Source organism: Musa acuminata, chromosome BXJ1-4 (assembly GCF_036884655.1).
Source record: "Musa acuminata AAA Group cultivar baxijiao chromosome BXJ1-4, Cavendish_Baxijiao_AAA, whole genome shotgun sequence".
NCBI lineage: Eukaryota > Viridiplantae > Streptophyta > Magnoliopsida > Zingiberales > Musaceae > Musa > Musa acuminata.
This window is the reverse complement of record NC_088330.1, coordinates 6,298,736-6,322,878: the sequence shown is the minus strand read 5'-3', so window position 1 is coordinate 6,322,878 and position 24,143 is coordinate 6,298,736. Positions and strand designations below refer to the sequence as shown.

General features: G+C 38.4%; 2 protein-coding genes and 1 pseudogene across 4 annotated transcripts; 2 read left to right on the top strand and 1 right to left on the bottom strand.

Moving 5' to 3' along the window:
• The first annotated feature begins 182 nt into the window (after positions 1-182).
• On the top strand, positions 183-9,618 carry LOC135586428 (uncharacterized). 3 transcript variants are annotated; one of them, XM_065161251.1, is made up of 12 exons: positions 205-340; positions 489-610; positions 1,400-1,708; positions 2,779-2,856; positions 2,941-3,527; positions 4,021-4,632; positions 4,697-4,854; positions 5,861-6,063; positions 6,156-6,289; positions 6,388-6,695; positions 6,775-6,878; positions 9,232-9,618. In XM_065161251.1, exons 3-12 carry the CDS (start codon positions 1,417-1,419, stop codon positions 9,300-9,302), a joined length of 2,547 nt encoding a protein of 848 aa, XP_065017323.1. In that variant the 5' UTR covers positions 205-340; positions 489-610; positions 1,400-1,416; the 3' UTR covers positions 9,303-9,618. The 3 variants fall into 3 exon arrangements, with proteins under 3 accessions (XP_065017313.1, XP_065017323.1, XP_065017325.1); XM_065161253.1 differs by having other exon boundaries at positions 445-610; XM_065161241.1 differs by lacking the exon at positions 489-610 and having other exon boundaries at positions 183-340.
• A 9,581-nt stretch (positions 9,619-19,199) lies between these two features.
• LOC135643856 (uncharacterized) lies at positions 19,200-20,130 on the top strand (annotated as a pseudogene).
• A 146-nt stretch (positions 20,131-20,276) lies between these two features.
• Positions 20,277-24,093, bottom strand: LOC135643835 (2-methylene-furan-3-one reductase-like). Its single transcript, XM_065161199.1, has 4 exons — positions 23,437-24,093; positions 22,083-22,406; positions 21,359-21,518; positions 20,277-20,727 (listed from the first exon to the last, which is right to left on the bottom strand). The coding sequence occupies exons 1-4, from the start codon at positions 24,076-24,078 to the stop codon at positions 20,462-20,464; spliced, it is 1,392 nt and encodes a 463-aa protein (XP_065017271.1). The 5' UTR covers positions 24,079-24,093; the 3' UTR covers positions 20,277-20,461.
• Between the last annotated feature and the right edge of the window lie 50 nt (positions 24,094-24,143).

Here is a 24,143-nt window from a genome sequence, read left to right as displayed (position 1 = left end):
ACTTATCACGCGCAAAGCACGTGACGTGGACCAGTAAGTGTATAAATATCGTTGAACCAGTGACGACTTTTTCTACTCACTTTGATTTACCCACTCCTCAACCTTCATCTTTGATTGGAAATATTGACTATGGCCCATATGGGACCGATGTTTCACCAACCAAAGAGCAGGCAAAGACTGGGTAACGGAAACAATACTTTTGCCTAAGATCGGCCTCTTCTGGTCCTCGGCGAGTCCGGACCAAGGAGAACCCAATCATCCCTAACCTCTCCTCCTCTCTCACTCAGATCTCATCTTCGTTGTGCTTTCGACTAAGATCTCCCTTCGTCGACGGCAGCAGGTTCGGATTGTCTCATTTATCTTACTAAATCCGTGAGAATTCTAGGTGGAAGTCAGATTGGTTCAGTTTTTGATTTCGTTGCTTTTTTTGGTCCCCGGCCGCAGACCTCAGTTCTGTCGTTTGATTTGGCTTCTTTCTGGCAACTTAGATGGGATTGCAACGAAAGGGAAGAGATCGATTGTAACCCAGGCGATTGTCGAATAAAAAGTTTCTTGTTCTTTCGAGGAATCTTTATTCTTAGGGTCTTTGGTCTGTTTGAAGTGGTGCTCGCTAAGTTTAGCAATTTTAAAACAATCAGATGTTGCCGAATTCCTAAATGTGCTCTTCATTCTTGTTGTCTTCCTCCGTAGGTATCATATTGATAAGGCATTAGCAGTAGGCGGACTAATAAAGAGTTCATTGTTCAAGTACTCAGATCACTTCCTTAAATTAAGCTTTATTCTTGAACTTTAATATTCTTGCTTTTCTGGTATATATAGGGAAGTAATCTAGTTCAGCCCTTTCGAACTAGCACATGTTCGGACATAAAATTTATTTCAAGACCAGATAAATGATTAAGCTTGGCTTTATACATAACTACAACCTTCTAGGCATGTCTAGGTGACTAATTTATCAACAATGGGTTTGGAAACTTTAGTACAAATACAATCGTTGATCTGGACACAGCTTAGTTTGAATTTATAACTGATTTTGACACGCTTCTTGGTTCCGTTTTCTTTTCTTTCTGTAAGATAAACTCAAAGCTGTGCCTCTGCTACTGAATTCTATACTCGTGCATTTCCATTTTTCATTTTATTATGTTGTAAGCAACTTATGTTGCCTTGTCGATGTGGATCCTTCAACACTCTTTTTTAACACAAAATTTTCTTTTAGAGTGATACATGTGTTTTTTTCCCCAAATTCTATGTAAGAACTTCATGGTATTTTTTAAGCTTTGATTCTGTCTTTTCCTATTTCTCATGGTACATTGATTCTTGCTATGGTTAAGGTGCCCTAGAATCTCATTGCATATGGGAAGAGAAGTATATGGTGACATCTAGTTCTTATCTTATCTTGCAGGAACTTTGGACATAGCTATGAATTTTCTTATCCGTACTGCTCAACCTGTAGTTCCTGAGGTATCCACTGTTGTGGAGCCTGAACATCAAAAGGCTGTGAGACCTATTCCAAAACCAGCTGCTACTTTGGAGGGCCTTATTGCAGAAGAGACATTTTCAAATCATTCTATAGGAAATGATGCTCTAACAGACAGTGAACAAGTTGGATTTGTAGGTAGCTCAGCACCAGGTTCAACTTCCAAAAATCAGTTTCCTGTTGGAAACCATACTGATGTTTCAGACGATGATGGATGGATAACAATTCCATATAGTATGTCTACTTGCACATCTCATCACTTTTTGAGTCATTTTAAGAGCCATTATTTCATCTCAATTTGCTGAGATGTCCCTGGAACATGGATAAGTAAGAGTGTTGACTTATATGTTGTGGAATGAACTGGCCTGATTATATGTAATGCAAATCTTAATTGTGAATCTTGAGAGTCTTCCTGATTGTTTTTCTTAGTATTTGCTGCCTCAATTTCCTATGACAATGATTCACAATTTCTGGAATAGGAATAGGAAAAATGCTAAAACAGGTTCAGGATGTTACCCTGATTGCAGTTTTGAGTTTAAAAACCTTCATGCTCAATTTGGTTATAAGTTTCCATCAGATATGCTCAGTCATTTTGTTGTTGATTTGCCTACATGCCATCTGATATTGTTCTTGTTTATAGAAGAACCAATGATATTTCATATAAGATCAAAAAACATACTCCTTGTTTGGTTTTGATTTATTGTAAATGATGCATACTCAAGTAAATATTAGACTTCTTTCTGGGCTTCCATGAAATTGATGTCTCTTTTAGTGATTCAGAAATGACTCTTAGTTATGTGTTTGTGTACCTGTATGTTTCTATTGTTTAGATAACCTAAGATGAAAGATGGAGTGAAATTTACCAGAGTGGATGCTACGAAGAAGTCAATTAGAAACTTGAAAAAAATTCGTAAGAGAGGAGGAAGATAATTAAGGCCATCTGATTGAAGAAACATAGTTTTTTACTACTTCATAATAAGTTCATCATATATTACTTTTAAAATTAAGACATGAATTGGTATTTGTGTACATAAAAGACTAACGATAGTTGGCTCATATGATTTTCTCAGATAGGAATTATTGAATTATATTGGATATTTGCTTTCAGACATATCGTCTGTTTCCCTTTCTGCTTGAATAACTGTACAGCTAATTAAAGAAGTCTAAACATTTACATCTATCAATCTTGGTTCAATCCAGGTATATCTGATTACAATGCTTATGACATGCTATATTGTTCCTGTTACTCAAAGCTACCATATTGTTTTGTCCATCTGGTTTACTTTTTCTCTTTATACTTACAGAGGAGCTTCCAGATAACTGGTCTGATGCCGCAGATATACAACAACTGAGATCCTTGGACCGTTCGTTTATTTTTCCTGGTAGTTACTTCTATTCTGTATTGTTGTTTTATCATCTTAGAGAGACCATTTTGTCTCTGATCAGATCAGCTTTTTAACTTTCAGGTGAACATATTCAGATACTGGTTTGCCTGTCAGCATCAAAACATGTGTCAGAAGTCATAACTCCATTTAAAGTTGCTGCTGTTATGTCAAAAAATGGTAAATCCAGCCCAAATAAGGAGCAACATATTGAAACTTTGGGGAATATGCCTAGTCGGCTTGGTCTGAATGGAGTTGTTAGTAGCACACCTGAAAAAGCTTCTGGCCAAAAGGTGGAAAACAATATTGAAACTATTTCTGCTGGAAGTGTATTGAGTCCTCAAAATGATATTTCTGCATCTGAGAGTCTACTTCATATGGAGCAACATAAACAACAAATTGAGAGTATACTCCAAAGTTTTAGAAATTCAAATTTTTTTGTCAGAATTGCTGAGGCAGATGAACAACTTTGGTCCAAAAGAAATGTTAACTCTTCAATGAACTCTGAGGTAGTAGGGGGAAAAAGCCACCCTAATGATGGATCAAAAAAGGTTCCAAGGTGCAATGTTGTTAGTGCAATAGTTGATAAGGGTAGTTTTGATGGCATTACATCTGGTGGAGTGGCTAGAAATACTGTCAGATGCTACTCTTTGTCAAATGGCGACGTAGTGGTATGTTTGTGACATTTTTTTATTTTCTAATAAAATAAACCTCGTACCTGCTTACATGTGAGATCAAAGTGTGAATTATTCAATTACTTGGGACTCTTTGCCTGTCGTTTATGTCTTCGTATTTTACAATTTCTTTTAATTGTTATTGTAATATATATTTCTGTTTCCATCAAAGAAATTATGTAATTTACAAGTTTAATTCAGGGATATTACAGGACATCGCCTTATCCTGTATGGCAATTGACTTCACCTTGTTTTTGATTCTAATACTTGACAAGTAATGCTCAAAACCACATTGTTTAGAAATTGATAATGAATTTTAAATGCATGAATTTCATCGCTTAAGAGTTTGAATCTTCTTCTCCATTGATTGGCAAAGTTTCAATCAATTGCATATTTTTATTTTTTTCACTGATTTGTTTCAAAATAAAATGCCAATAGTATTGTTTTATATCAATGTATCATGCTTATCTTGTCTATTGGATGGCTGCAGGTTCTTCTAGAAGTGAATGTTGGAGTGAGTAATTTAAAAGATGCTGTTCTTGAGGTTATCCAATTTGAAAAATACCGATCTAGTAATTCTGCTTTTGAGAACCACAACAATTTGTTGGTTCCAAATAAGGATGATCCATATTGGGAACTGCTTGATTGGTTGCTTCCCTTGGATCGAACATTACCTCCTCGGTCACTTTCACCTCCTTTAAGCTCAAGTATATCACAAAAACCAACATATCCTGCCTCTGGGTCACAATTTTTTTCTTTCAGTCACTTCAGAAGCTACTCCATGTCTTCACTTCCTCAAGTTACTGGACCACCATCATCTGCGACTTCATTTTCCAACTCAAAACCTGCTTTTGATCCTGAAGACTTTGATCGCTTTTCATCAGAGAAGCTTACAAAAAATCAGGATACAGGAAATGAAAGGCTTTTATCATTTCGAGGTGTCCCATTGGAACCAGAACGCTTTTCTACACATTGTGGCTTGGATGGCATATATTTACCGGGCAGGAGGTGGCGCCGAAAGCTTGAAATTATTCAACCACTTGAAATCCGTTCTTTTGCTGCTGAATGCAATACGGAGGATGTACTTTGTGTTCAAATAAAGGTATTATTTATGTTTTCATTTTACTTTCGTTTGTCAATTTTATGAGGGCAAATTTTTTTTGTAGAATGTGTCTCCAGCTCATATACCTGATATAGTTATCTATTTGGATGCGATAACTATTGTCGCTGAGGAGGAAGCATCAAAAGAAGGTCGACCTCTGTACCTACCAATTGCTAGTATTGATGCAGGAAATGATCACAACTTACCAAGCCTTGCCCTCAGGTTTCTTCTAGTGGTGCTATTCTATTGCTTAGTACTTTTGCTTTTGGTATATATCATTATAGATGTACAACACTTTGTTGATAATGTAATATCGTGGCTTCTTTCTTTCACAATCACATGCATGTTCCATGTAAGAGGAGGAAGCAGAGAGGAGGAATTGGTGGTGGTGGTGATGTCTGCCAGGGGGAGGAGGATGTGGCAGCAGTGATGCTATGGGTTCTAGAATGTGGCAGTGATGCTATGGGGTGTAGAAGGTGACAGCGATGCTATGGGGTGCAGAAGGCAGCAGTGATGCTATGGGGTGTAGAAGGCAGCAGTGATGTACCAGAGAGGAGGCAGCGGCAGTGAGGTGGCAGGAGGAGAAGACAGCTATCATTTAAAAAATAATTTGGGTACAATAAAGAGAGAGAGAGAGAGAGAGAGAGAGAACCAACTGTTATTTAGAAACAAAAAGAATGTGGGTTCTTGGTGGTAGGCTTATCATCTGGTACCAATCAGTATTGGGTTGTTTACCTCCCAGTAAGTTCGGTGTGGTGAGCTTATCAGGCAATACAGCTCATACCAGACTGAAACAAGCAAATGATAGCTGTTGGACTGGCAAATAACAGTCTGTACAGATCATTATGGGCATATTCTAAAGCTTGATACAGACTTTACGCATTATCATGGTTTTACCTAGTACAAATATAGTAGATTAGTCACCCTGGTTTGAACTACACATGCAATCATTAGAAATTATAGTATCATATATATTAACTTACATCATCAATTGGAAATCACATATGGGGCTATTTTAAAAGAGAAGTTGTTGCTCGTGTAATTTCAGAAATGATTTCTGATGAATGTACGTGAATTGTACTTTCTCTCTGTTATATTTGTCAAATTGTAAGTTTTTGTATCATATTAATCTTTGGAAGATCAGAGAAGAGACACTTGTAATTCATTAGATAATAGATGAATGCTAAGAAAAAAAAAATATTTTAACTCATGATGATTACCTATGCAGGAGGGGTGAGGAGCACTCCTTTATTCTCAAGTTGGCAAGTGCTATAAATGGAGATTCTAAGGGAAATGGTGAGATTATGTATTCAAGAACAAATGCAGTTCCCTCAAATACACATATGATGTCAAATAGTAGTGACGGGATGATGGTTTCTTGCACTGCAAAGCAGTTCGCCATTTTGGTATCTTGTCATTGCAATTATACTGGTAATACAGGAACCCTGGATGACATAATTGCATAGTTCAAGATCATTTTGTTAATAGTTTAATTTTGAATCTTGCAATTTCTTTGGTCATAGAATCAAAATTGTTCTTCAAGCAGCTAACAGATTGGCGGCCACATATTGCAAGGGATCTTATGATTTCCATAGCATCAGAAACTCATAAACAAAGTGATATCCCAAATTCCAGGGCACCTCAACTTCCTGTTAAGGTATCATGACTTATTTCTTGTGGTTCTTTGTTTTAGTCCTATGTGACTTTTGGACTATTGAAATAATCTAACAATTCCAGCCATGTGATTTTTTTCAGGTGTTGACCCTTAAAGCTACAAATTTAACAACTGAAGATCTTACATTTACTGTTCTTGCTCCGGAAATACCAACTTCTCCTTCAGTTTTGTCATTGAGTTCTACTCCGAGAACTCCGATGAACTCACATGCCACTTTTCATGATTATGTGGGAAGTTCAGTGCCTATTGCAACCAAATCCCAGAAAGAAAGCTGTGATGATGGAAAAACATCAAGTTCTGTAGAACGGACTGCTATGATGTCTGATGTCATATTAAGTAATAGCGCAGGCTTTACACATTTATGGTTGCAGAGTGCTGTTCCCCTTGGGTAATATTATCTATAGTCCCCATTGTACATAAAGTCTTGTAGTATAAAAGCTTATCTTTTTGATACCATTCCATTACAGATGCATTCCTGCACGTTCAAGCGCCACTGTGAAGCTTGAGCTTCTCCCTTTGACTGATGGGATAATTACACTTGATACTCTGCAGATAGCTGTTAAAGAGAAAGGTATTTCTCTCGTAATATTTGTTTAGCATTGATTTAGAACTTTGATTTTTTTTCATGCATGAGTCCAATTAGAACGACAATAATCTGTGCCTTTGAGAAATTTAAGGGGAAGCTCTGTTGGTTAGAAAGATATTTCTCATGCATGGTGATATGGTCAGTAAGTTTCTAACGTTCAATTGACTAAATCAACAAGTTGTGGAAGAAATATCACTTGAATGTGAGAACAACGGCCAGATGTGCAGTAAGCTTTTGTTGGGTAACTAGCTACAACAATACTTGCTTTAATATATAAGTTATTCATTGACTTCCCTTCTCTCACAAAAAATACAATAGAAAAAAGAAAAACCCACCAACACAATGGTTTTTCTTATACATAGCTAGTAGTCTCAATCAAGGTTTGACTTATCAATCTGAGCCAGTGTGCCGATCGGCGGCATGGCACATGTCGACGTGTACCAGTATTCTAACACATGGTACGCCGGTGCATGCCGGTGTTTCGACGAGGAAGAAAAAGAGGTTGAAAAGGAAGGTCTAGTGGAAGAATAGAGGAAGAAGGAAGAAGAAGAAAGAAAAGGAGGGGAAGAAGTGCCGATACCCATGAAGCAGCGGCAACGTTGAAGGGAAGCAGCAGCATCACAATGGCGAAGGTAGTGCCGCTGCAGCATTGCAATGGCGAAGCAGCGAAGAGGACTAGGGCCGACCACTTTTCAAGAAGAGCCCTAATCTGCCTTTTTTTTAGTGCTGAAATGGACTAGGCCCCACCACTTTTTAATTTTTTTATTATTTTAATTCAGATCACCCGAAACGGAGTGGTCCGCATACCGGTCCATGCCCGGACCAGTATGTACTGCCCATACCATACCATTTCGAGCGGTACAGTAATCCTTGATCACAATATGGTTATTTACGGTTGCCGACATGGTTGTATTTTGTGTATATATATATATATATATATATATATATATATATATATATATATATATATATAAACATTACTATAGAGAACGAGATACATATCTTTATTAATGTCTGTCTCTTTATATTGATGTTTATGTGCAAGCATGCACAAGACTTGTGCTTTTCTTCATCTCTTGTTCCAATTGCTTTCTAATGTTTTCATTAGTTACACAGTAAAACTTGCTCTCTTATACAGAAGATTTCATCACTATGGATTCTCACCTAAATCAGATTTCTCCCATTTACTAATTCTACTAATGGTTTTCATTTAGTTTGATCTTTTTATGTCACCTTTATTCTTTTAAGTTGTGTAGAATACTATCTGAATTCTTAAAGACTGCATCTTGTCTTGCCTAAGCTTTTCTTATATCTCTTCTATTCTTCTGTCTGGTCCATTATGACATATTTCAGTTGTGTTTTGCTTTATTTTTCGAATTGAGTGGTGGATGGGTGTATTCGATTGCTTATATGTATAAGAAAATCTGTAATTTGTGTATATGAAAAGGTAATTGAATATCAAACATAACAGACTCTGTTGCCATCAGTGCATGGGCAGGTTCGTGAAATTTGTTTTTTACATGAGCCTATTAGCATTATCATCCATCAACCTTTTTTCCTCCATTTGGAACTAACCTGGAGGTAGCAGGCTTGGAGTCTGATGTTTTGGTTTGTGACCTTTATGCTTGTTAACGGCATGACAGGCTCTTGTACCATGCTGTAGATTTTATTTAAGCATGCTATTTTGTATTATAACATAACAATATAGATATCAACCGGAATGTCAGTCAAACAGCGAAATGTTCTTCATGTTTTGGTTGCCTTTTCCTTTTCTTAATATTTATTTATTAGTACAATCTAATTTTTCATTGGTGCTCTATTTGGACATTCATAATATCTCACTGATGCTATCTAGAGAAGGAAACTATTCCGAACAAGTGTGTGGATATCCGTAGATGCAACATGTGTATGTAGTCTGATGTTCTTATCTGAAAAATATAGCTAGAGGTTTACTTAGGCACTTCTTTAATACGCAAATATGTTTGTGAAGGAATGGTTTTCATGTGGAAATGATGAAGGCTCTATGTCAGGTGATCAGATAAATTACATTGCCACTGAAAGTTTGTGTTTTGTTGGGGGTTTCTTGGGAAAGTTGGATGTTCTTCAGAGATCCTATTGGCTGGATAAAGAATTGCATCCCTTTCTGTCCTCTTTGAAGGAGAAATATCATTTCGATGCCCACAACAATGTAACCTAAAAAAAAAAGAAATTAAGTAGTCAAAAAATACTAATATAAAATATATTAGTAGCTTTGGTTTTTTTTTTTTTTTTTTCTGTTAGAAGACTTAATGTTTGATTGTGATAATTGATGTGTCACTAGTGTTTTTCAACATGGCAGGTCTGACATTCGTGCCAGAGCATTCTTTGAAGATCCATGCAACTTCCAGCATTGCAACTGGAATTTTATAAAGCATGCCAACCATTTATAGTATCAGGATATGGTGATACTAAACATCATGGTGGATCAATCTGTTTCCTGCTAGGATTCTCATGATACAAGATGATGGAAAGTATATAGAGAAGCAGCTTGCTGAGCATTCAACAGCATTACTGTGATCTTAGACTGCTGGAATCGGAAGACAAAATCATGTGTGCCACTTTGATTTCTTGTTGTATTCACACTAGAGTAGTTTCTGATTTTTTTTTTTTGCTTCTATATCCAACAAGAAACCCAGGAAATTCTTCTAGTTAAAATATCAGTAAATTTGCCCATCATTTATAGTTAGTTATCTTTGTGAATGATGAAAGGGGATCTTGCACACGTGTGGGTCCAACTTATTAGGTCTATGAGAAATCGAGACACTTGGAATTTGTGTTTTTGGTTTCCCTTTGTCAATAAAGTAATGTTAAGGCAACTATTATGTCCACCTCGAAGGCATAATGATTGTTTTAGAAATTGTATGAATTTGAGCAGTATTAAGAAAAAATTATGCATGGTGATAGTATTATAGTGAATCTTAAATGGGCTAAATTGAGAAAAAAAAAATTAAGAATGAATTACACGTGGGAAGATTCATCCAAATTTATATCTAATATTTTAAGTTTCATAACCTTATCAATGATGTGATCATGTATCTCTCAAGCACCATCATAATAAACTATAATTAGTTTCTTCATTAATATGCTATTGACTTATCAATAGATTTAAATTTATCTTGAATAACTCTCAAATATTCTTATGTATTAGTTGTAAGTGACAATGAAGTTTTGATATTATTTACAATTGTCATTTTTATAAACATTAGATAGAGCTTTTAGATCTTTATCAAAGTATTCATTTCATTAATTTATTCCATAATATTTTCATTAATTTGTGAGCTTTTCAAAAAGCAATATTATGTCAAGAATTAATATGTCTAGTGTGAATTGTAAATGCTTTAATCACTCTGAATAATTTAAACAAGAGAATATAGAAACATTAGAAGTATAAGAGACTATTGAAGGAAGTATAATTGTAAAATACAAAACAACATTAATACTGTGAGTTTCAAAAATATGATGAATAATTAATATCATTCATTTTTTACCTATTAATATATCTAGTGTTTACTAAAAAATATTTATGGAGGACTAATATCTTTCTCATGTAATAGTATTACTATTTTTAAATATATAACCTAACATACAAGAATATATAAAATAATAATCTTACCTCAGTACATAATTATTCAAAATAAATTTTTCTTCAGGATTACCTAAATCTCATAATTATATATGTTATTATGAATATTATTTATTATTATTATTATTATTATTATTTAAAATTAATTCTTTAAAATAATTTTATATATTGGTCTAGGCTACTTAAGTGGTCATAAGACCAATATAATAATATAAAATATAATTTAAAATATTCTATAAATAATAAAATATTTATTATAATTTAAATATCAAAACTTAAGGATATAAAATATTAATAATATTTACTAATTATTCTTTAATTTAATATAGATAAAAATAGTTCAATAAGAAAATAATAATTATAATAATTATTAAATATTAATCAACATAAAAAAACTTATATGATGATTACAATTATGATAAAATATAAATAATACCTTTATATAAAAAATAAATATTATTTTATAATTTTCAATATATGTTTGATAATAATTACATAAATATCCCATAATAATAATTAAAATTTGATTATCATAAATAAATAAAAATTATGAATATATCATATGAAAAAAATTATAAAAGGAATCCATAATTTATTTTTTATTTTGTATAAAATTTTAAATTGGCCCAATCAACTCTATTTAATTAGGCAAGCTCAAAATCAAGTCACCCAAATTGAGTTTGATTGATTTGGGCCAAACACCAACCCAATTAGATTAGTCAAGATTAATTTAAAATTATCAATATTTAGTTGATCTAAAATTAAAATAAAATAATGATAGATTAGGATCAAGATTACATACCTTTCAATGCCATTGAAAAAACTTTATCATGTGCTCTGTAATCTAATCAACAAGTAGCAATAGTATAAATCTATAGAATGAATTAGACTCTCCTTCTACTCTCTCTTTCTATCATTCACACGGCTACTATGATCGATATAATAAGGACTAAGTGAGATTGAGAATAAATCTCACATCATGTATAATCCCTAGGAGATCCTATTTATTTATATGTGAGAGTAAAAGAGCCTGGATAAGTAATTTAAAGAGTACCTCCCATCAAGGTTATCTCCCAAGAAATCATACCATAAGTAAGCTTTATTTTTTTTACTGATAATCATAATCGAAAGTTAATTAAATCTATAATATATTTTACCTAATTAAATAGAACCATATAAACTAACAAATCTTATGAAAATTTTCAACTGTTGCCTCTTGATTGAATTTTGTGGAAGGTTAAGCTAAATTACGATATATTGAAGATTCTAGTGAGATTCGAAGCTAATTTTAATCTTTATTAGAGCCTATAGCAAGTTCTGTGTCTGAGAGAGATGACTAAATTTCAATCTTTTTTTATGTTGTAATTTGTATAACCACACCCAATATTCACTTTCAACTCATCGAACTCTCACTTTTATCTTACCTGTTAGGGTCTATCTTATTAAAAGTTTATAATGTATAAAGAACATGTCGAGTCGGCTTCAATCCAAGTCTGATTTTAAAAATATTTATATAAATTATCATAAAAAAATATTGTCAATCTATCATAAGCCCTTCTAATTAACAATAGAAAATTAAATCTAGTATTCTTATGATTAAAAATTTGCTAAAAAGTATAAATGTCAGCAATTAGAAAAATATGAAAAATAACAAATATTATCGAACAAATGAATGATATATTGAACTCTTTTTTTTTATTATTGGTACCATATGAGATATTTTAATTTCAAGAAGGCTACTATTTTTATCTCAAAGAAAACTATTGTTTAATTAAAACTGACCTTTATTTTTAATATATAGATAATATAATCTAATATACTCATTCAGTCAAGATAAAATTTGGTTCTGCATCTCTCCCCCATAATATACTACAAATTTGGGATTTGAGCCGAGCTCGATCGGAGCATGTTTGATGAAACAGTTATAACGTCACTCACTTTTAATGCTCTACTATCAATTTCCATAGATCATAATTCCACAATTTTGGCTTCCTCCAAGGAGTTCGAGCTTGAAAATTTACTGATGATTAGTGATATGCTAACTACCAGGATTTTCGTTCAATAAGAATAAGCTCATTAATTCTCTCGGAGTATTTCCTGATAGAGAATATGATGACATCAACCTTTACCTATCAATTGGTTACCGCCAATACATTGTCGTGGGTGGAGAGAAGCTAACGTCACCGTTCCCTAGTGATGAACGACAGGGCAGCAACATACCACCCCTAAAAGACTGTAACTTAGGGGGAGGCAGTATGGACTGATCGTTGGGAGTAGTAACCCCCTGGTGATAAAGCCTATCTGCCCCCTCCCTAGTCGACTTGCACAGACAATCATCGTCTGCTTGTCCTTGGCAGCCATTAAGATTGACAAACGATGCCCTTATAATTTTCCTTCACTAACGACACACCATGGGAAACTGTACCAATTCACCATCCGCATAAATGAGCTACAAAAGGATGTATAGACCAATCCCCATCAACCATCGATGGCACATTCTCATACCAACGGCCTAGCCGAGGTTACCAACTGATCCATCCTTAAAGGACTAATGAAGAGGGTCATGGGTGCAAAAGGCACCTAGCTTGACAAGCTCCTAAGCATATTATGGGCGTCTTGAACCACTCCCAAGACCGACTTGGACGAGTCACCCTTTAGCTTGGTATACAACTCCGAGGCAGTGCTACCGCCCAAGATTATCTTCCCGACCCCCCAAATAGAGAACTTCAATAAAACCATGTCGGAGGAAGGACTCTAGGTCGAGCTAGACTTAGTCAATGAACTAAGAGCTGAGGTACATCTTCGAACTCTAAGTACAAGCAAGAGGTGGTTAAGCTTTATAACTGCAAGGTCTGCTTGCAAGACGTTAGGAAGGGCCTTACTGAGTGATTGAGGTAGTCCAAGAAGGGACTTACTGTCTCAAGACCACGAAGGGCAAAACACTACCAAAGACTTGGCACATTGCCAACTTGAAGAAATTCTATCCTTAAGATGATGCTCGCATAAGGCTAGGCATAACCCGTCCCGAGGGTCCCAACACATGCTAAAATAAAGAATTACATGTCGAGAAGAAAGATTTTTATTAAAGAAGGAAAAGCATTAGACTTGGTCGGGAGCCCACAAAAAAGGCGTTAACTGTCATCGAAAGGGACCTTGACCGCCATTGGCATGTTGTCATCCTTGGGGTAATATATGAAAGGGTCTTCCTCGACCTCCAACCTTGGGTACTTTTCTTTGAACCATTTCAGGGCGATAAAATCATCATCATTCATCATATCAATATCATATCACAGGCTAATATTCTTTTGTCCACAAATATCGAAGCCCAAAAATAGTTCCAGTTAGCTATCGAATATTCTTTTGTCCACAAATATCAAAGCCCAAAAATAGCTCGAGTTAGTCATTGAGTTGTCTCCTCCATAAAATAATTTCAAAAGAATTATCAAGTTATCTCCTCGATAGAATATTCTCAAAAGAAGCTGTCTCCTGGTAAAATATTCTCAAAAGATCATAAGACTTTGGATCGATTATGAATCGGCTCCTCTACGAAATATTCGTAGGAATATTTTCAGAATATCAAAAAGCAGTTCGATTCGATTATGAACCGACTCTCTTATGAAATATTCACAGGAATATTTTTAGAAGACCAAAAGACTGTTCGGTTCGATTATGAACCGGCTCCCTTGCGGAATATTCACAGGAATATTTTAGGAAGATCAAAAGACAGTTACGAACTATCTTCTCTTTAGGATCATTATAAGTTATTCTCTCCCCTTGATGTTTGTATAAAAATATGTCCTTGGTTCTAGATTAAGGATGGAGAAAAGGTGCAATTAAGTGCTAACTTAAGCATAAGAGAGATTGGATTAGGAAACCCTTTTCGACTTTGGTTTTTGTGCAAGAACGAGACCGGAGAAACCTCGCTTTATCTTGGATGGCTCCTCGTATACGGATCAATGTCATATGGTGTTGACACATACCTCAACAATATTTGTCCCTAACATTTTAGCACTAGAAGGAGGGTCCGATATCGTAGGAGCACCGGCAGGCCAACCCTATCCATGAACATTCGGGTGAGGCACTATCTCCAACCCATGATACTTTCACTTAGACTGGAAAGCACCCATGTTTCCCCCACATAGATACATTCACCTCGTTGCAAGTACCACTATAGTACTAGCGTTCGTTTAAAGACCCTAGACCTTCATCTTCATGAGTGCCGCCTGACCATCTCCTCGTTCCTACCGAGGCGCTCTTGAATCTCATCCAACATATGCAAGCACTAGTTGGCATAAAATAGGTGGTCGCCCCACTCCTACCTCGGTCAGACCAGCCAGTGATGCCATTGTCTCAGCCATCGATGTTGGTGTTCGTTGAGATCCTTCTGCTCAATAATCTACCAGCCCCTCTTGAGCATTCATGACCTGTCAAACCATCAGCTAAGAGAGCTCCCCGCTCCATAACTGTAGAATTCGGTGGGCTACCACACCGCTGCTCCACTCCGCTTGAGTCCAAGTCCCACTCGACCAACTCAACAGTTAACTCCGTAAGGATCCGATTGCGACAAATGGATCGACGCCTAGAAGAAATATGTTACGACTTCCACCAATCCAAGGGTGAGGAGCAGATTGACTCTACATTAGGTCAGTTCCTGTTTATTCAGAACATACAAGAGGAGCTGATCCCCACAAAATTTTTTCCTCCCCGTTATTAGAAACCTTTGATGGTGCTATTGACCTAGTGGAGCACATCACTGCCTTCCGAACTTAGATGTCGTTGCATGACACCTCGGACGCCCTGATGTGCTCCGCCTTCCCAACCACCTTAAAGGGTTCGACAAGAGAACGGTATGCTCATATAAAACCACTTTCTATCAGTTCCTTTGCTCAACTAGTGGAGTTCGAGCTCCACTTCCTTGGGAATGTGTGCCCGAGGCCCATGATAGCAATGCTTTCAAAATTAAGATAAGGCGAGGAGGAGACACTTGCAAACTTCGTTAGCCGATTCACCAATGAGATATGAGGCATGGACAATGTCCACCACTCACTCGTGATTCAGTCCTTCATGATGTGACTAAAGCTCTCCCGCCTCTTTTGATCATTGGTAGAAAGAACATCAACAACGATGCTTGAAGTACTTCAAAAAGCCAATTAGTACATTACCGTTGATACAATGGTCTCAAGCAAGTGTGGGGAACCTCACAAGAGAGCGAGATAAGAGCAACCATAATTCGCCCCCACCCCAAGATCGTCATGGTGGAGGAGAGGTGAACGACTCGACCTGCCTCACCAGTGATTCGAACTAGCCCCTACTGAATTTAATTAAGACGAAAGTTTTCTTGTAGATAAGGAAAAGAGGCTTATTGAGAGACCCTCGACCAATGAGGACTCTACTCGAAAAGAGAAACAAATCCAGGTATTTCCATTTCCATTGCGATTACGGTCATGATACGAAAGATTGTCACAACTTGAAGGAACAGATCGAGTTACTTATACGACAAGGACACCTCAGGTGGTTCGTTTGAAGACGTCAAAAGCCATCACCCTGACTTTAGGGGTCGGTCAAAAGACAGATAAACATCATTATCGACGGTCCAGTTTAGGAGGAGACAACACATTGGGTCGCCAAGCTTATGCTCGAGCCATCATTGGCAAGCGCCTCAGGACCAAGGGCGAACAACAAGTAACTCTCAAAAAGGAAGAAACATAATGCCTCGACCCAAACCATGATGACACCCTGATGGTCTCCGTAAGGATGGTCAGTGCCTGCATAAAAAGGGTCATGATTGATACATGCGACTTAATCTTCCTCCTTGGGATCGTAAATGAACTTATCGCCTCGGAACAACAGAATATGGGACATTATCAAGAATGTGGTATATCTCTAACCTAAAAAAGTTTTATCCTTGAGCCCCCCCTCCCCTCGGGATTTGATCGATGTCTAAATTTGTTTGTGAAGACCTGATCTATCTACTATAATTTTCTTTTTGGAGGAATGGAAAAAGACCCAAGCAAGGCGGCGAGTTGAGGTTATCAATGAAAGCTATCTTACTTTCTATCTAGATGCCCTGGTCTTCGGGGTAGTCAGTGAACGGGTCCTCCTTAAGCTTCGGTCTTATATATCATACCTTGAAATGGGTTAAGGCGATCAAATATCCAAATTGATATGAGGTGACCCCCGACCTTTCCAACCCTATTTTAAATCTCATAGATGCCTTGTACTTAGTGATTGTCTCCTCTTGATACCTCGATGCCTTGACCCGCTCAATCTCCAGTATCTCCCTGAGCTCCCAAGCTCACTCTTTCGCCACACTAGTCTTCTTCTCAAGCTTTGAATTGAGTGTTTTTGCTTACTAGTACTTCATAGCAATAACCTTGATTGAGCAACTCTTTAGAAGGGGAGAGATAGATCTGTTTTGCCGGACCTAGACAAAGAGATCCCCGATAGTATTGCTCCGAGGCTTTGCCTTCATCTCATAACTTTTGCTCCTCCTGCAGGCCTCCCGATCTTGGCTGTAATGGGGAGCCTAAAGTCGAAATAGATAAGTCAGCTATCATCGAAGCAATGAAGGGTCGAGATCTCCCATTGCATAGGTCAACCATCGACCTTGACCCCTCTTCTCTATGGCCTAAGGGAGACCTGAGGCCCTTGGGATTCTCCGCAAGCTCTGGCGCTGCCAAAATAGGGCTCTTCGCAAGCTCCGACGCTAGCGAAACTGGGCTTCCACTCACGATGGACCCCTCAGACCTCCTCCTACTTAGAAGATGGGGCCCCCTCCTCACGACTACTTTATACCTCTTTCTCGGTCGGTTGGTGCCTACGTCTTGGCTCAATTGGGTCGAACCCAGCTCCTCGGGCAACACATCATGGGTGCACCTTCCTGGTGCCATATGTGGAATCCAGCCCATGACTACGTGGCCCCAATTAAGGTAAGACGGTCTTCCACTCCCAGGTCTTCCACTCCCACACAAAGTCACCTTCCACAACCAAGACAAAATACATCCTTGGGATCATTTCGACAAGGCACGTGGGTCAAATTGACCCACGTAAGGAGAATTATGCTACGATGAAAAAATAGGCTAGGAAGGTGCCTAAGACGCGTGAGTTGGGCAAACCCGACCCGTGTAAGAAAAAATCTACTACAATGAAAAAAAGGGTCAAGAAGGTGCCCACTGCGCGTGAGTCAAGCAAAACCGACTTGCAAAAGAAGAAATCTACTATGACGAAAAAACAAGCCAAGAAGGCGCCTAAGGAACATGAGTCGAGCAAACTCGACCCCGTGTAAGAAGAAATATGCTATGGTAGAAAAATGGGCCAGGAAGGCGCTCAAGGCCCGTGAGTCAAGCACGCTAGACTCGCATAAGAAGAAATCCGCTACGATGAAAAATCGGGCCAAGAAGGCGCCCAAGATGCGTGAGTCAAGTAAACCTGACCCACATAAGAAGAAATTCGTTATAGCAAAAAATCAAACCAAGAAAAGTACCCGAGGTGCACAAGGTACGAAAACTCGACCCACACTCGATAAAATCCGTCGTAAAGGTACGAGGCAAGAATGCTCGAAGCACGTAAAGACCAAGAAGATGTGCTCCGAACCCTAGAAACTTCGAAGCATGCTTTCGGGAGGACAAATGATAGCGAATATAAAATCAACTAGCCATCATTCATCACATCAATGCCATATCAAGCCAACACCCTTCTGCCCACAAAGATTGAAGTCCAAAAGGTAGCTCGGGTAAGTTACCGAGTTGCCTAGTTGTCTCCTCGATAAAATATTTATAGGAATATTCTCAAAAGACCATAAGACAGTTTAGGTTGGTTATGAAATAATTCTCCTACAAAATATTCATAAGAATATTCCTAGAAGATCAGAAGACGATTTGATTCGATTTAGAATTGGCTCCCTTACGAAATATTTATAGGAATATTATTAAAAGATCATATGACAGTTTGGTTCGATTACAAATCGGCTTTCTTATGAAATATTTATAAGAATATTTTCAGAAAATTAGAAAACAGTTTGAGTTAATTATTCAGAAGAAATCTCCTGTCAAATATTCATAAGAATATTTTAGAAAGATCAAAAGATACTTCGGGACGATTACAGGACGATTACAAGCTTTCTTTATAGGATCTTCATAAGATATTCTCTCCTTAAGGTTAGTATAAAAATACGATCGTAGCTCCAGATTAGAGAGGAGAAAATGTGTAACCTAAGTGCTAGCTTAAATTTTAGAGAAATATATTATAGGGGTTAGCATAAACATTATATATATATATATATATATATATATATATATATATATATATATATATATATATATATATATATATATATATATATATATATATATATATATATATATATATATATATGCAAATTGTTTTGAGAAAGAATGATTAGATATGTACAATAATAGGGAGAGGGATTGAGACCTAAAAGACCGTCGACCATCCCTCAGAGGTGGCTCGGTCTTCTTGACGCCCTAAAGCGCTCTCCGGCCCGGACTCTCCGAGTGGCTCGCTCCACCGCTTCCCATCTCCAGTCGCCGATATAACACCAAACACAGCCAAATCACTAACGCCAAAAACACCCAAACTGAAGACAAAGAGGACGCGGAAACAGACAGACAATGCAAGCGAGAGTCGAACCTGCCCTCATGCCTAGCCCGCCTTTTAGAAGTGATCGCTGCGTCTCCGCCGCCCATCGCAACACCCCCAGGAGCATCCCCGCCGTCCATTTCGACTCACACAAGACCATCTCCCCGGCCGCCCCTCCCCTCCAGAACCGCCTCGTCGAGATGACGACGGTAGCGAGGAGGAGTGCGAGGATGACCAGGACGAGTGCGAATTCGAATTCGCCCTCGTGCTCATCGATCCCGAGAACGGCGAAGAAAAGGCCGCCGCCGACGAGATCTTCTTCGACGGCCGCATCCGTACTCTCTACCCTGCCGATGGCCGCGCGCATCGAGAGCGGGTCCGCCGGATGTCGGGCAATGATCAGCAGCGGGTCTCCAGCCTGGACTCGACGTCGTCGTCGTCGGAGGTGGACGAGCTGGAGCGGGTCGCGCCGGGCACGTACTGCGCCTGGGAGCCGAGGAAGCCGAAGGCGCCCGCGCAGGGGCGGTGCAAGAAGAGCAACTCCACGGGGTCTCTGCGGCGGTGGCGCATCCGGTAACTGGTAAAGAGACGGAGCCAGAGCGACGGGAAGGAGAAGTTCGTGTTCCTCTCCGCGGAGCAGAAGAGAGGGTGTTCACCACGAAACCCTCGACGTGATTCGGCGGAGGCAGGCGCAGTAAAAGAGGACGACAGTGGAGAGGAGGAGGGGAAGAAGGAGGGTGGGAAGCCGAGAAGGCGGGTCGAGTGGGATATGGTCACCGGCGACCAGGTGTACTCTGGCAAAGGCAGCAGGCAGGCGGCGAAACGCGGCGCCGGGCGGCCGTTCTTGCCGTACAAGCAAAACGTGGTCGGGTTCTGCACCATTGCGTATGTCCTCGGCCGCTTTGTTTTTGTTTTCTCCATATGTTTTCTTTTTGTGTGTTTGTTTTCTTAACAAAAAATATTTTTTTTGGTAAAACCTGAAAAGATGTACCATTTTCGTTGTAGAGATTAACATTTCTACCATAACACTTCAACAATGTTCAGCCTCGAGAAAAATGACGTCTTAAAATTTAGTTTCCAATAAAATTATCCTCCCGCCATTGAGAGGCGTGCAATTGATCTTTCTCTCAAGGCTCAAGTAAATCCATCAGCAATCAACATGATGAAGCCAAACATCAATACTCAATTAACCACGTAGACAGTATGAAAGAACGATAGGAATTACAACTCTGTAGCCAAAAGAAGAGCCTTCTTCTAAAGCAGCTTTATTGGTCTTTCCTAGTACTGAACTCTCATGGCATATACTTCATTTTATTGGTCTTCCTAGAATGAGAACTGCTACTTTGTTTCATGGAATTGGGTGAATCACCACTTTCCCAGTTGCTCTCCCAGTTTCAAGATAGGTGAATGCCTCCACTAGTTTAGAGAAAGGGAATGCACCCTTTGGGTCCACTACGGGCTTAATTTTCCCGTCCTCGATGAAAGTATTCAGCTTTGACAGAACAGCCCCATCAGAGGTGACAACAAATCGGAAGCCTGGTGGTGTCACGGCACCAGTCAGCACCACCACGCTGCCGGCTTCTTTCACCGCTTTCACTGCTTTCTCACACTGACCTGTGCATAAATTGGCATCCAACATTGTTACATTAGACAAAGATTTATGCAACATCTGCAATCAAAAGCAGCATTTGTTCCCGAATCCGGTGAAGCAAAAGCCAATATCAGCAAAATTTGAAATAATTCCAGTAACTTCTAATGATAAGTATGAATTTTCTTGCACGCGGTAAGCTACCAGCGAATACAAATGTATGCGGAAAAAGATGCGTAGATTGTTAAGCCTTGATCTGAAATCATATGCAATATACTACAATTGATAAAATGCCTTTATATGCATTAATACCATAAAGGATTATGAACGTAGAGCAAAGATACACCTGTCTGGCCTAAGAGGAGCACAGGGAGACCTGAATGTGATAGTTTTCACAAAAGAAGTACCATGGAACTTTTTATAAATTCTTGAACAATTAAACCATAGTTCGATGAGAAATCTTCTAAAGTGTATCCTTATTCCCTAAACTTTGTTTCTGAATTTTGCATTCAACTTTATGTTGGGTTGAAAACCGAGTTGCATAGCTTTGTAAGTTTGGAAGAAATCACTAAGTAACCATCTTATTTTATGAAATTTCCTTTTCTTTTTTTCCCTCATTCAGAGAGTAAGAGTGATGAATGAAGTATGTATGCCTACCAACAGTATCGTATACCACATCAAATTTCTCTGGCAATTCCTCGAAGTTCTCCTTGGTATAGTCGATAGCCAAATCAGCTCCTAGGCTCTTCAGTAAATCCAATTTTCCTGTGCTGGCTGTAGCAGCAACCCTTGATGCACCAAAAACATGCTTAGCTAGCTGCGAAAAGCAATAAAAAAAGAACAAAAAAGAAGTCACAACTCTGAAACACTAGTTTGGAGAGCCTATATATTTATCTAAATCATTAATTCCTTGGGATTGATATTATGGGCCAAAAACCTACTAGATATCTAGCTCAATTCATAATTTCCTTGACTGTGCAAAATTCTCCTACTCACACATGTTTTAGCAGCCAAGAATTCTTTGTTCCGCAACATTAATTATGCATTGTGGTTTTCATTTATAAAGAGAAAGCACTGATATAGTGAAATTATACAACACAAAAGTTTTCAATTGCACCAGATGAAAATATTAGATTAATAAGAAGGCCAGACAAATAAATATAAACCTGTAGTTTCATTCAGAAATAAATCCTCAGAACACCAATGTTTAAAATTATAGGAGAAAACTTATAAAAGAAATTATTTCATGTCTGAGTAAAGCAGTAGAAGATTGACATTTCTAAAAAGAATATTCAGAAAAGGACTAGAAGACCTACTTAGATCCTGAATATAAAAATAATCAGGACAGTTCATCAAAGACACAAATGGAAATGAACGTTACCTGGATTACTAGAGAACCAACTCCACCGGCACCGCCCAGTACGAGGATTGATTTACCAGCAGAAAACCCAGATCTTTCGAGGCCTTCATTGGCTGTTTCGATTGCAAGAGGTAGCCCTGCAGCCTGTACAAAGTCTATGTTCTTGGGCTTTAAAGCTAACAATTTCTCCTCTACAGATGTGTACTCAGCAAGTGATCCAAACTGCTTTGGGTTCTCTAAAGCTTTCTCATTAATGTCCCCATATACTTCATCTCCTACCTTCAGGTTTTTTACTTGGCTTCCTACTTTAACAACTACACCAGCCACATCATAACCTGGAACAGTCTGCCCACAGAAAAAACAAAAAGAGATTATGAAGCAGCATAATGGTATAATGGTATAAAACAAAGAAGTGTGCATATACTTTCATCATATGTTCCAATAACATAATCTGGTTGTTTCAAGTTACCTCCTGGATGATGCTTTGTTTCAGAAAAGATCAGCTATGATGTTTACTGTCTACTGTATCTGTATCCCCGTACTGAAATTTTCACAATTTCCTTACAAATTATTATTTTATTGGAGTGTGAAATGCATTTCTGCCACATTTGCCTCACTTTAAGCACCTTCAATATACTCAACTATGACCAATCCTTCCATCCTAGTGGTAAATGTGATATAACAAAAAATAAACCAAATGCACCATCTCTAGCAATTCTGATTGCAAATTGATCTTCCACCTAGGTCAACTTTACAAGTTGACTATATGTGAATACACAACATTTGGATGGCTTCTCAGAATAATTTACCAACAAGCAAATAATGTTATCTGAACCATTTATCTAGCTTTTCCTCTTAAAGTTCTTGGTTTTTGAACAAAACTAGGCCTTGTTTACTAGTCTTTTGGGTTTCCACCTGTCACTTCTGATGGACCAAATACTTATTTGATCTAATTGGTCAACTAACGATTACTGGTTGATTACATCTTCCATAATTCATTCAACTTATGTTTCTTAGTCCAATTGCTAATTCGCTCTGCAGAAATCTGCAATGTGTGTAATGCATCCTCATACAAGGTAAATGATGCAAGGTCTCCTCCTTCTTTTTCTCCTCTGTCACAAACACAATACAGAGGCCGCAGATGGACACAACACTTAACTCTACCTTAAACTATAACTCAAATTAAGACCTCTTCATCTGATGAGATTGCTTCATTGTGTGTGTTTTTTGTTTCTTGGATGACAATATATGCTTAAATTCCTCTCCGATGTTATGCAATTCGATTCTGCTACCAATGAAAGCTTCAATCTGTCATAGAGTGGTAGATACTACGAAAAGAGAATACAGATTGGTACTGACGGGAAACGGAACTCACCGGTAAGGGAGAATCAGTGGCCTTAAATTTCCCTTGCCTTCTCTTGTAATCCACCGGGTTGAGGGCGGCAGCGACGACCTTGATGAGGACCTGGTCCTCCTTCACTTCCGGGACCGAGATACCCTCGTCGAGCCTCAACAGGTCCGCTGCACCGTAATCGTCGTAAACCCAGGCCTTCATCTTGGCCGGAACCTCTGAAACAGCTGTCACTGTTTCTGTGGAAGAAGAACTGGCAGACGCTCTGACGAGCGGAATCCTATGAACTCGTCCTACTCTCCTTCTCGTTGTGCTAGTTCTCTCTCTAATGGAGACCGAGTGAATCGGGGGTAAAGGCCTGAGATAAGGTGTTTGAACGGGGAAGGGAAGGGAAAGGGTCTTCGAGGGGATGGATGAGGTGAGCAGGGCTTCCATCGCGACTAATCTCACCGACCGAGCTCGCCTGCTAGCAAGTGGCAGCGGGGTACTGCGTGCATGTAACGTGAAGACGTTGTGAGCACCTCCAGTGACCATAGGTGAACTTCCACCCGTAACGGGTAGTTTCGCGGCTGCCACGTGTGGATAAGTTGTGTGCATCATGAAGGAGGACTCGTGGTGGAAGATGGTTGTTAGGGGTGAGCGGCGGCACTGCAAAGGAATCGTCATCTTCGTGGAATTGCAGAATCGGGTGTGATTTGGGCCATAGGAAACGAATCAATTTGCCACTTCAA